The 12758-nt window shown below is 44.2% G+C and overlaps 1 protein-coding gene across 6 annotated transcripts in view; it reads left to right on the forward strand.

The window, feature by feature from the left end:
* Positions 1-123: 123 nt before the first annotated feature.
* The window catches only part of LOC309625603 (heat shock 70 kDa protein 14), a 40023-nt gene continuing 27388 nt past the window's right edge, over positions 124-12758 (forward strand). For 2 of the 6 annotated variants that reach the window (XR_014242622.1, XR_014242623.1), the window contains exons 1-7: positions 1788-1808; positions 4135-4623; positions 5133-5631; positions 9966-10014; positions 10135-10240; positions 11357-11447; positions 12385-12489. Coding sequence is in view for 4 of the 6 variants with exons in the window: in XM_082385460.1 (XP_082241586.1) it covers positions 4209-4623; positions 5133-5631; positions 9966-10014; positions 10135-10240; positions 11357-11447; positions 12385-12489 (1265 nt within the window). In the remaining 2 variants the exon portion in view is untranslated. Of the gene's footprint in view, positions 303-1569; positions 1651-1725; positions 1809-3895; positions 4624-5132; positions 8414-9965; positions 10015-10134; positions 10241-11356; positions 11448-12384; positions 12490-12758 lie in introns of those variants that run through there. The other 4 variants (XM_082385461.1, XM_082385460.1, XM_082385462.1 and 1 more) reach the window with 4 other exon arrangements.

Here is a 12758-nt window from a genome sequence, read left to right on the forward strand (position 1 = left end):
TCACGCGGTGCCGTCCCAGCGGGGCGGGGAGAGACGCAGTAAAGCTATTCGCTGACTGCTGGAGAGGAAAGGCGGGACCTTCACGCTGATTGGCAGGGACGCGGGAGGCCGCGGCGGAGGGACCGGACGCAGTGGGCGGGCGAGAACGTGAACACTCCGCGGTGCCTGATGGGGCTGTTCCGCGGCCTGGCGCTCTTGCGGCGGGGGCGACCGCTCGTTACTGCTGCCGCCGTCTCTGCCGCCTCATGGCGGCCATCGGGGTTCACCTAGGATGCACATCAGCCTGTGTGGCCGTCTATAAGGTGAGGGACTCGGGGACCTGGGCTGCGCGTACCAAGTTCTCTGGGTGCGAGGCCAAGTCCTTTGGTCTACTGCGGGGCTGTGAACGGCGTGTCGCCGGCCTGGGGACGTCGCGCGCGGAGAGGTGATTCTGTGGGGAAGTTTCGGGGCTGAGAGCTGGGCGGACCCTGCTTCGTCCCCCGCGGCTCCTCAAGAAAGGCCGCTGCGGACCCGGGACCTCGCGGGCGCAGGAGGCCCCGAGGGGGTGCGGAGCCGGGACCTCGCGGGCGCTGGAGGCCCCGAGGGGGGGCGGGCCCGGGACGTCGAGGGCGCAGGTGGCCCCGAGGGGGGGCGGACCCGGGACCTCGCGGGCGCAGGAGGCCCGAGGGGGTGCGGAGCCGGGACCTCGCGGGCGCTGGAGGCCCCGAGGGGGGGCGGGCCCGGGACGTCAAGGGCGCAGGTGGCCCCGAGGGGGGGCGGACCCGGGACATCGCGGGCGCAGGAACCCCCGAGCGGGGGCGGACCCGGGACTTTGAGGGCGCAAGAGGCCCCGAGGGGGGCGGACCCGGGACATCGCAGGCGCAGGAGGCCCCGAGCTGGGGCGGACCCGGGACATGGCGGGCGCAGAAGGCCCCGAGGGGGGACCTGAACGTGTGGTACCCGGAGGTTTCTGGACGTTGGCCAAGAAAGGGCGGCGTGGCCGCGTTCTGGAACTGGAGGTGTTGATCCCGCGAAGCGTGTGAAGCCAGATGATGGTGTGTGCTCTACTCAGTTGTCCTTTCTGGAAATGAGAGAGCCTGACTAGGAGTTAGGGGCTTCCTGTCATCAATGGGCAGGTGGAAGGAACAATAATGAGGGACAGCCCTGATCCTAGTCTCACGTTTAAATGTCAAATGATTTGTAAGGAAAAGCCAAAGGGATTAATGCTACTTCATCATATGGAGAGAAAGGGAAGGAAGATGCATCTATAGGGAAAGGAAGACGAGTAGGAAGTTTAACGCAGTAAGGCTTGTTACTGTACATAGATAGGTTGTTATTATGTCTGTTCTGTTACCCGCTATGCAGAGCAGACTGAAAAAAATGAGGTAGTTCTTCATGGAATTCTGGTCTTAATTAAAATCTAGGAAATTGATAAGGACAGTTAAATCTACGTGTTTAAAATAATGATAAAACCGTTTTTCTCTCCATATATATGTCAGAGTAACGCTGGCCCACCCATGTCTGAATATATCTAAAGAGACTGTATATTTCATCCCGAAAGAACTAATACACTTGGGTATTTTTCTCCAGGATGGCCGGGCTGATGTGGTCGCCAATGACGCAGGGGACAGAATCACTCCAGCTGTTGTTGCTTACTCAGAAAATGAAGAGGTACTGTTTCCCTCCGTTTTGAACTTTGACATAAGGAAAAAATGATGCGCGTTGTAATATATTGCTGTTTTTCAGGTTGTTGGATTGGCAGCAAAACAAAGTAGAATAAGGAATATTTCAAATACAGTAATGAAAGTAAAGCAGATCCTTGGCAGAAGGTATGGAATAAAATAGTACTTTTACCCATGGTAATAAAAATGTGCTTATACATTCTAAGTGTAACGTGAAATGAAACTAGAAACGCCAGTGTGTTTTTTCATGGTTTTTTATGACTGGGTCATTTCACAGAATACTCCAGGAGGCTGTTATCTTCTGGTATTATCTTCTGCTGAGTCTTCTCAAGGATGGGATTCACGCAGATATTTGTTTCTTGCTCTCAGATCTGTTAGTATTGATAGATGCCAACATACATTTAGTTTTGATAATTTGTGTCATCCAGAGGTGGGAATTTGGACTTATCACATTTTTACAGTACTTTTTTAACTGAGGGAACTTGAGAGATTGTGTGCGAATCTGAAGATTTCTTTGCACTGTAGTCGAATTTCGTGGAATCTATTATAATTGGTGAAATATTTATGTAGAAGCTATTGATTTTCTTCCTCAGATCTTTTTGTGACACTTTCTGGGAACTAACTTTAACAGTTGGCTTTCAGATTTAAGCATTGGGGAAACAGCTTAATTAATGTCTTAAGAATCAGGTTAATCAACTGTTGTAACTTTAATTAAAATATTAAAGAGCCTTGCTTCCCCAGACTTCTGTCTCCTCAAATTATAGATTACCATGATAATTAGGGGTTTTCATTTTCACTGGAGTTGTAATACTCGATATAGTGTTTTTAAATGTTCAAAGTGCTTTCACATCTATTATTTTATTTAATCCTCTCAAATCCCTGTAAGATTGTCAGGCAGGTTTTATCCCTCCCCATTTCTAGATGAGAAAATCAAGGCACACAGAAGTTAGATGTCCCTGAATTAGTTAGGGGGTAAACTAGAAAGGACTGCAGTCCAGGACGCCTAACCGTTAGCCCCAGGTTCTTTCCTTTCTACTTCGTCAGTTAAGAATTTAGGTAGAAATTTCCTCGTGTTGATTTTAGGATTTGGGGATCATGGATTAAATTTAAAATTTATTTCTTTTATACATACAGATATTTTTTGCTATCCCTTTACCTGTGTTTAGTTAAACTGAACTTGACACTCATTTTTTTTCCTTAGGATCTTTATGCATTACGTCAAAACTTGTAGTATTTCAGAGAGAATTCAGATATTCTCTGATGATACATATATTCCCATATCCATTTATCTGTTGACAAAATTTAGTACTGAGCATATTGGAAATAAATTGAGTTGGTATCAAAAATTTTCAAATTATAGACTGAAAAAAGCAGGGAGTTGTAGAAACCAGATTCACTTGCTGTAAGCAGCCAACAATGTATTTTTTTTAAGTAAACTTTTTTTTTTGAGATAATGGTAGATTTACATACTGTTAGAAGAAATGATACAGAGAGATGGAATGTATTATTGGATTTACCATTTTCTCCCAATGTTAACATCGTGCAAAACTGTACTTACAGTATCACAACCAAGGTACTGGCATTGATATAATCAAGATACAGAGCAGTTCCACGGATCCATCCCCTTGGTAGCCCTGTTTGTTTTTTTGCTGCTATTTTGGGGCAGGTGGTCGAAGTAAAGATGTGGAGGTCTTCTGCCATATTATGCAAGAAGCTTTGTATTAGCAAGGACGACTTCAGCTTGCTTTTCTGGCCCTGGAAGTTACCTTTTAACAAAAGAGTGCAATGGTGACAGTCAGCTGGGTAATACATAGCCACAGCATGCCACTTAGGCCAAGGTTAGTAAGGAATGAGCCCCTTTAGACATGTATTGCTGTGCCATGGTCCTAATAGGACTTCTCCAGAATGAGCTGCCTCATGGTCCAGGCATTTCTCCACCTCGGTCTGTCTACTTAGAAGACAGTGGTGATTTTTACAGATACACAGTTGTACCAGGTCTCAGCCTTGGAAGCGTTTTTCCCTTTGTGGAGGAGCCAGTCCCCTTGTTACCAAGCCAGTAAGGCCCTTTTTAGCCCTTGATCCATTACCCATCCTGAGCGAACTCCCAAAGTTGGGCTTTCTCAGTGCTGGTGTTCCTGCCTCTTTGCAGCCTACTTTCAGGTAGCACCGCTTAACTTGCTGCCACAATTATCCTTACCCATCCCTGTAACTTTCATTCCCCTGTGGCCTTCCAGCCAGAAATGCGGTCCTCGGACCTGGCTTCTCAGCAATTAGCCCTGAGAGGGAAGAATCAGCTGGCTCCTGGAGATAGACCTGAGCACACAGAGCCTCCCCACACCTTCAGATCGGCACCTTGCTGCCCAGGAGCCTCCTCCAGCTAACCTTCCTTCCCAGTCCGCTATGGCCACTTCCAGTAGCAGCGCAGGCATCCGGTGGTCCAGACAGGAGACACGGACGCTTCTCTCCATACTAGGTGAGGCAGAGTATATTCAGCGCCTCCAGACCGTGCATCACAATGCAGACGTCTACCAGGCTGTGTCTAAGCGGATGCAGCAGGAAGGCTTCCGCCGCACCGAGCGTCAGTGCCGCTCCAAGTTCAAAGTCCTGAAGGCATTATATTTAAAGGCCTATGTGGCCCACGCCACAAGTATGGGTGATCCACCACACTGTCCCTTTTATGATACGTTGGATCAGCTTCTCCGCAATCAGATAGTGACTGACGCAGACAACTTAACGGAGGAGGCTGCGTGGGCCCAGCACTGTGATCAGAGCTTAGCAGCCCCCGACACCCCAGGGGAAGAGGGAGCCAGCGTTCTGGGAGCAGAAAGGACTCAGGCAGCAGATCACCAGCCCACCTTGAAAACAGTTAAGGAATCAGATGAGGATTGTCAACTGAGGATCAGTGACCAGATGCGAGAAACCAGTGACCTTGAGGACTCCTGGGATGAATCCTCGGGTGCAGGTAACTCCCCAGCGTGTGAAGGATCAGGGTCCCAGGGTCACTTGGTTCTAATCGTTATATGTTTGGATGGTGACCTCGTCAGCATCGTCCCTATTTCTGCCCCCTGCCCTCTTTTTTAAATCTAGTGGTAAGATAAAGGGCTTCAGGTTTTTAAGAGGTATGACCCTAGGTATGTAAGATATTAGAACTCCTTTAAACCTAGAAGTACTCCTTAGAAGCAAACTAGTTTGGGCATTGTTAATAATGGGGACTTAGGAATTTGTGGCTGTAGAGTAGGTTGGATAGCTATGTGGAAAGGGGCTCAGGAAGGCGAGGGGAGAGGTTTTGGATGTATGATTGCAACAGAACAAAATGTCCAGATAAGGAAGTGACTTCTTCCCCATCCCTTGCGGAAAGAGGCCTTGCTGGGAATACCGTAGCTTTGTCACTGTTCCTCAGCTCTGCTGCTGGCTCCAAGCATTCCCCTAGCAGGAATGTAATCTCTGCAACATTGTTGCTTTGTTTTTCAGGGTGCTCTCAAGGGACCCCCAGCTACAGCAGCTCCCACCACCTTTTCAGAGGTGCAGCTGCTCCCTGTCAGAGCAGCCCCGTGACCAGACTGGGGGTGTCCGGTGAGCCCAGCCCCTGCACCAGCTCCGTCCGAAACACTCCCGGGGTGGCCTCGGCACAGCAGCCTCTGGTCTCCTCCTCCAGAGTTCCTTTGGTTTCTGGTGGGGATGGGCCTTTGACCAGTGAGCCTCCTCCCAGGTGGGCAAGGCGAAGAAGGCGGTCCGTGGCCAGGACTATCGCAGCCGAGTTGGCAGAAAACAGGAGATTGGCACGAGAACTTTCAAAGCGGGAGGAGGAAAAATTGGACCGGCTGATTGCCATCGGCGAGGAGGCCAGCGCTCAGCAGGACGCTGCCAACGAGCTGCGCAGGGATGCGGTGGTCGCCGTCAGACGCTTGGCCACAGCGGTGGAAGAGGCGACCGGCGCTTTCCAGCTGGGGCTTGAAAAGTTGCTTCAGAGGTTAATTTCAAACACCAAAAGTTAGGAGCTGATCACACAAGGGTGTATGTCCTACTCTGGCAGAGGCCCGGGTCCAACGGCTGCCTTCTGGTAGCCTGCCTCCTTTTCCGTGTCCTCAGAAAAAAAAAGAGTGGATGGACCATTAATGTGCAGAAGGGTAGGAATGCTAGAATATTCAAGGGTAGAATACTTGCTTCTCCCAAGGGTCTCCACTAGTTGAAAGGCCTTTCAGAAACATGAGAGGTGGCCTAGTAGACAACGGAAGCGGCCAAGTCCAGAGTGCTAGTTAGCCCTGGCTTCACCACTGATGCGCGACAACTTAGTTTACCTCTCAACACCAGTTTCCTCGGCTGTTAAAAGGGGGCAGCTTGCCTACCTCACAGGGTTGTTGTGAGGATCAGATGGCTTAAATAGATGTGAAAGGGTTTAAAAGTTTAAAAGCACTATACACATGTAAGTTATTAAAGCATATGACCTTGGCTGAGGTCAGGCTAGGAGGAGGCACAGTCGCTGACAAGATGTAGAATTAGGGCTGTACACCAAGCCCTCATTGCTTGAATCTCCTAGTTTAACTTGACTGCTTCCTGGAGTTTACAATCTTCACTCCTTTAAATCTCTCTGTAGCTCATGAGGCTAATATAGACACAACACGTATTGGTACCTTTATCTCATATTTTCACTGCTGTGTCTGTGACATACCGACTAGCACACACTCAATAGTCAAACCATCTTTCCCTCCATTTTACTAGTCCTCAGTCTCTTACCACTATGGATATAATTCACAACTGACAGGGAGCCACAATCGTGCGTTTTGGTTCATATTGATAATCTTTGATATAATGAGAAATTGGCTGTCTTATAAAATATTACATGTAAGTAGATTCTTTGCATTCCATATTTTTTAGGTTCCTTGATTATGCATAATTATATATCTTTAGCATTGGTTTGCCATTTGGACCTCGTGGAAACTATTCAGATGATATCAGTTTCCCAAATGCTTTTAGCTAATTTTGTTCTTCTCTGTTAGCCTTTTTTCTGTCTAGTATGTTATAGAAGGCAAGCCCTAGAAGACTTTTCTTTTAGGGAACTTTCCAAAGTCACTTTTTCTCACACGTTATAGACAAAAGTTCACCTCATTAATGGCATATGATGGAATAGAACAGCTTTGGGAACAGTTGGGTGGTGTGCATAAGGACGGCCTGCAATAGCTAACTCTTTTTAAGCACCAGCCCTCCACAAATCCATCCCCTTTTCCCTCCAAAACACATACACTTCCTAGAGGAGATATGATGGTGTTGAGCCATGCTTCCAATTTGCTGTAGAAGGGAAGCCATTACTGGCCATCGTTAACCTAACTTAAAGCTCATAGCGGTTATTTAGTACTTTCAGAAAGTACAAAAAGGAGACTTAGAACGTAAAGCGCTTTCCTCTAATCAAGAGGCTGGAAAAAAAGTGCAGGCATGTTGGGAGAGGTTTTATTTTCTATTTTGCCAGCTTGGTTGCTTACCTAAATGCTGGAAATAGCAATAGGTGGAGAAATGGTCCAGACCACAGCGGGAACATACAGGGAGCAGGAATAGATGGCAGGTTTCTCTGGGGAATGGGCCATTCTGTAGGAAGCAGCGCGAGGTAGAACACACTGGAATCTAGCCAGAACCCCCAGATTCTAATGCTGCCACACTTTGTTACACTGAGCAGATCACTTGCCCTTTTTGTGCCTCGGTTGATCTCTAAAATGAGAGGTTTGTACTAGGTGACGTTTCTCGTACCTTCCAGTTCTAAAAAATTAGATGAATAGCATAACAAAAGGCAAAGTGAAATTCTGATTGCGATATTTTCAGTCAGAGCAGCGTGTTAATGTATGTGAAATTCTGGTAACAATTGTGTTTTAAAGAAGCATTCTATGGCATTAATATTTATGAATGTACTTGTGAACTTCTGTAAGCACCACACCCAGACACAGATTCCGTGCTTTAAAGGAGCATATGTTTAAGGCACGGAAATGGAGATACATAATTTTTTTTTCTCAGTTGTTTTAGGCCCTTACATGGAGGGGTCCCTGTCAGTTAAAACTGGATAACACTACTGTAGATAGGTAGACTTTCTGGAAAAACAAGGAAGTACTTGAAAGAGTTAGGCCTGTACTATATTAATCTATTAATGGTAGCAAAGTACACAGGCAGGGATTTATTTGAGATAAAGAGCAGAAGTCAAGGTGAACTTGGGAGGTGGTAGTGTGCAGATCTAATGGGCAGAGTAACTTTAAGGTTAGGAATAAAACTAAAGGGGAAAATCTTTAAAAACAAAGAAAACGGGCCAAATCTTGTGAAGAGGAGGGAAGTCGTAATAAGGGGAGGCTGTAGAGAAACAGGCCCAGCCGTGACTCCCTGTCAGCCTGCAGGCAGGTCACTTGACCATTCTGTACCTCAGGCCCCTCACCTCTCCAGTGGGAGGCCGTCCCAGCTACCTCGCAGGAGCTGTGTGAGGGCCCAGTGGGCGGATGAATGTAAAGACAGACGTTTCCAGACCTGCTGGGCTCTGTACTGGGAGAGTGGGGGGAAGAAGCCCGGTAGTACGTGAGTGCTGGTGAGTGTGGGGCAGGGCCCTTCAGGAGGGAGGAGGAGGAGGAGGATGAAGGCCCTGGTACCATGGTAGGAGTGATGCTCTGCCTGCCTCCTGAAGCCCTCGACGTAAATGGTGCTGTGTATGCCAACCTGCCACCACCCTCTGTCTCTGTTCAGTAACTCAATCCTGGTGTGGACAAATAAAGTTGTCATCTGTACCTGGCTGTGGTCAGTCCACTACTTTCTGGCGCTACCGTGATCATTTGTCGTCACCTCCATTCTCTGCTTTCTGCTTCTCCGCTGGCTAACCTCCAGGGTCTGGCCTCTCTCTGGCCCTCAGAGCTACGTGTGCTTCTGGCCTCACCTGAGTGAGGCCCTCTCTGCATGGCAATTGAGAAAGAATTTTCCATTTCTAAAAGTTCTATAAATTCCATTAAAATATCCTTTTCTGGCAAGTTATCTTGTCTGAGTGATGGATAGCTATTTGGTGAAATTATCCTGGTTGACTTAAATTCTGTTCTAAAGGAAACAGAACCACTTAAGTGTCATGCCAAAATTACAGTATTGGTAGGAAAAAAAAATTACTGTGGGCACACTTAATCTTTTTTTTCTTACCCTTAAAATATTTTTCCAGGAGCTAGTTATAAATACTGGGTTTAGAAAAGGGGCGGGGGTGGGGGAAGGCTAGTGGAAAGAATATTAAACTTTGCGTTAAAGATCTGGATTCCAGCTAGTTGTTCTATTAATTAGCCATGTGACTTTGGGCATTTTCCCCTTGTTTACACAGATTAGGGTCCTCAGATGTTCAGTAACCCTTCAGCAATTAGCCAGTGTTAATTTTCACCTGCTCTTACTAAACAGTTAAGACTGGTCTCTGGACAGAATAGCCACTGGCCCTTGCAAGAAGGATTTAGTGAAAGGGTCTACCTCATCTTCGTTTCTAGATGAAATTAAGCCAAAGATCAGACTCCTATCCCTGCTCATGGCAAAATACCTTAGTCATTTAGCATCTCACCGCGAGGCAGTCTAAACCCTAGCCTGGTAGAGAAGGCCTGGGATCAAGTACTGACTCTGCCCCTTATAGTGTTGGGAATATCAAGTAAGGTAAATATGTGAAAACATTTTGTAATCTGCATTAATTCGTATTACTATTTTGAGCAACATAACACCCATTGTTTTAATTTTTCCATTGCCATACACAATTGTTTAGTACCTACTTCGTATAGGACGTTATATATCTATCTACCTGTAGTACTCTGCACTTTTACATATATAATATTCATACTTTTGCTTAGTCCTTTCAGGTTTCAGGCATTGATTCATATTCAGAAACCAAGCAGCAAAGATGGTGTTAGGTATTCTGGTTCGCCGTTAGTTTGTGGTCCTTTTGTCCTTTTTATCTCAGTGGTTGGGTCTTCAGGATCAAAGATACAAGTATATATGACATAAAATCATTGATATTATGAAAATCATCCCCAAATGTATAACATCTGTTGATAGTAAGATCAGAACAAGGAAGAGCTATTTACTTTCAAATGTGAAGATTAGCCCTTTAATAGAGTTACTCTAAACGTTGTAAAATACTGCATCCATTCAGTCCTACCGTCTAAACCTACCGTAATATTGCAAGATTGTTTTTAATATTAAGCAACTTAATTTTGTTTATATTTTTACATTTGTCAAGTGGTATTGAAGAATATAGTCTTCTTGAAAACTTATATGTCAACAATAGTGATATAACTATTTAACTATGTTTATCTCTATGGACAGCTCTGATGATCCACAGGCTCAGAAATACCTCAGGGATAGTAAATGTTTAGTGAGTATGCTTCTATTATTATCTCCCTGTTACACAAGGTAATTGCCAATTATGTTGATTTGGAACTGTATTTTTATTAAAATCATTCCTTATTTAACACACTCATAATTTCCTTCATAGGTCGTTGAAAAAAATGGGAAATTACGATATGAAATAGATACTGGAGAAGAAAAGAAATTTGTCAGCCCAGAAGATGTTGCCAGACTGATATTTAGTAAAATGAAAGGTATTGAGCAAAAGAAAAGATCTTTTTAAAAACTGACCTTTTTTGATCTGGGGCTAAGCAGGGTGATTGAGCGAATGAGCAGTGAGGAGACCTAAATTATGCTAGACCTGCCCGGGCCACTAACTGGCTATGTGACCTTGGTTAAATGACTTATTTTCCCTGACGTTGGTTTCCCTAGAAGTAATGTAAATGGATGGGGCCAAATTAGCATTTTCAAAACTTCTTAAGATGAAGTGACCAGGCGGTCCAATGGCTAAGACTTTGCGCTCCCAATGCAGGGGACCGGGTACAATCCCTGGTCAGGGAACTAGATCCCACATGCATGCTGCAACTGAGAGTTCGCATGCCGCAACTAAAGATCCCACATGCGGTAACTAAGACCCAGTGCAGCCAAATAAATAAATATTTTTTAAAAAAAGATGAAGTGGCCAATAAGCTTGGCGAATAGTGAATATCGTTATCTCCTTCAAGATTGACAGTGCACTCTCCGCGGTAATTTAGGCAGATTAAGTAGGTCTGGTTCTATCGCCACTTCAGGTGAAGGCTTGGAGCTGAGCAGCCTTTTGTGGAGCAACCTGAGGGATTCTGGAGTAGATTACCGACAGGGCTTACGTACTTCAGCTCTGGAATGTGTGATGGATTTGTGGGATGGAAGGCAGCCTTTCACCATGGTAGTTGGTCTGCACGTGGGTGCATTAGAAGCTCATTGTCTGAGAACCCGTCTAATTTGGGAGATGGTTGAAACTTGGAAGCCTAAGAGCCAGGCACTTTGGAAAGTACTTAGTTCGATGTCCACGAACTATACCAAAACCACAAAAAAGTAGTGCACAATTTAAGAGAGCAAGAGAAGATCATTGGGGTGGAGCAGTCAAGTGAATTGGAAAATCCTTATAGTGAGAAGGTCTTTGGCTCAAATTAACAAACCTCAGAGTATCACTTGACATCTTTGTATATCATCAGAATTTATTTTTATATATTTTTTTCCCATTTTATTGAGATATCACTGACATACAACACTGTATAAGGTGTACAGCGTAATGATTTGACTTATGTATATCATGACATGATTACCATAGTACATTTCGTGAACTTTTAAAATATTTTTTTCACGTACAGAAACAGCACATTTTTTCTTGGGCTCAGATGCAAATGATGTAGTTATTACTGTTCCATTTGATTTTGGAGAAAAACAAAAAAATGCTCTTGGGTAAGTATAATATGGGGTTTCTTTTACTTGCTTAGTTAAAGGAAATAACAGATTTCACAGTATCACTATATAGTGAAAGGTAAAATTGCGTTTGAAAATAACTTACACAATAAAGTTGTATTTGTAAATACATGTATATTTACATATGTAAATCGTGTGGTAAAAAGTTATGGTAATAATCATTAATAGTTCCTTTATTTTATGAAATGTCAAAAGAACATAAAATTAAATGTAACCTTCTTGGCTATTTTGATTGGAAATGTTTTTGATTACCAGGTTAAGTTGATGTTTATGAATCACTTTGCCTTAGTGTCATGTAATTAAGGCTTACGTGGGAATTATATAAAAATAAGCAATTTTAGAAAATATTTGCTATTATTTTTTCACCTTAGATTAACATCTAAACAAAAAGTTGTATTTAGTTTTTATAGGTTGTTATGCAAATGTAATTGGCAAGCACCCAGTCTTTTTCTCTGTGGATAGAGTTCCCTATGGGGCTTTGCTGAACACCTGAGTTGCTTCTGGGGCAGAGAATTGCTTTATTTACTTGCACTTGTGGGGTGTTAAAACTGTGACCCTAAATTAAAGAAGTTGGAAAATGCTAAAATATATTATAAATATGTCCTAATCTCTTTCTAAAGTTTGTAAGCTTGAGCATTTGGAGAGCTTTCTCTTCCTTACTCAGTATAAGCATGTTATTTTCTTTGGCAAGGAAATAGACTCTGAACATTATTATTTTAAACAGAAAGTGATCTACGCTTAAAGACTTAGGTCTGTTTCTTATGTTCTGTTATCTTGCTTCTAAAGATCATTACCCTTCATGTTCTACTTGCGAAGTCTTATATGCTATTGCATAAAATCTTTAGCAGGGCATTTCTAAAAATGTAGACTTGAACATGTTGTGATACTAAATGTATTAAAAGTAAATTGTCCACAGGGAAGCAGCGAGAGCTGCTGGGTTCAATGTTTTGCGGTTAATCCACGAACCATCTGCAGCTCTTTTGGCTTACGGAATTGGACAAGACTCCCCCACTGGAAAAAGGTAAAAACCGTATTTGCAGCTTTAAGTTTTTCACTGGAGAAAACACTTTAGATTATAGCAATTATTTCAGTAGAGATTGTTATATAGCACAGTGGTTCCAAGCCTTTATGGATGGAAAGACATCAAAACTCTCACCTAGAGTTTTTCAAATAGATGAGAAAGATGTCCTAAGAAAGCAGAGAAAGGATATAACAGGCAGGAGGGAAGGTTGAGCTTTTCCGCCCTTCTCTTATCACCTACACTTTGTCCCCTTAGTGGAGGAAGATTTG

This window comes from Balaenoptera borealis, assembly GCF_965194805.1.
Source record: "Balaenoptera borealis genome assembly, chromosome: 3".
Classification (NCBI taxonomy): domain Eukaryota; kingdom Metazoa; phylum Chordata; class Mammalia; order Artiodactyla; family Balaenopteridae; genus Balaenoptera; species Balaenoptera borealis.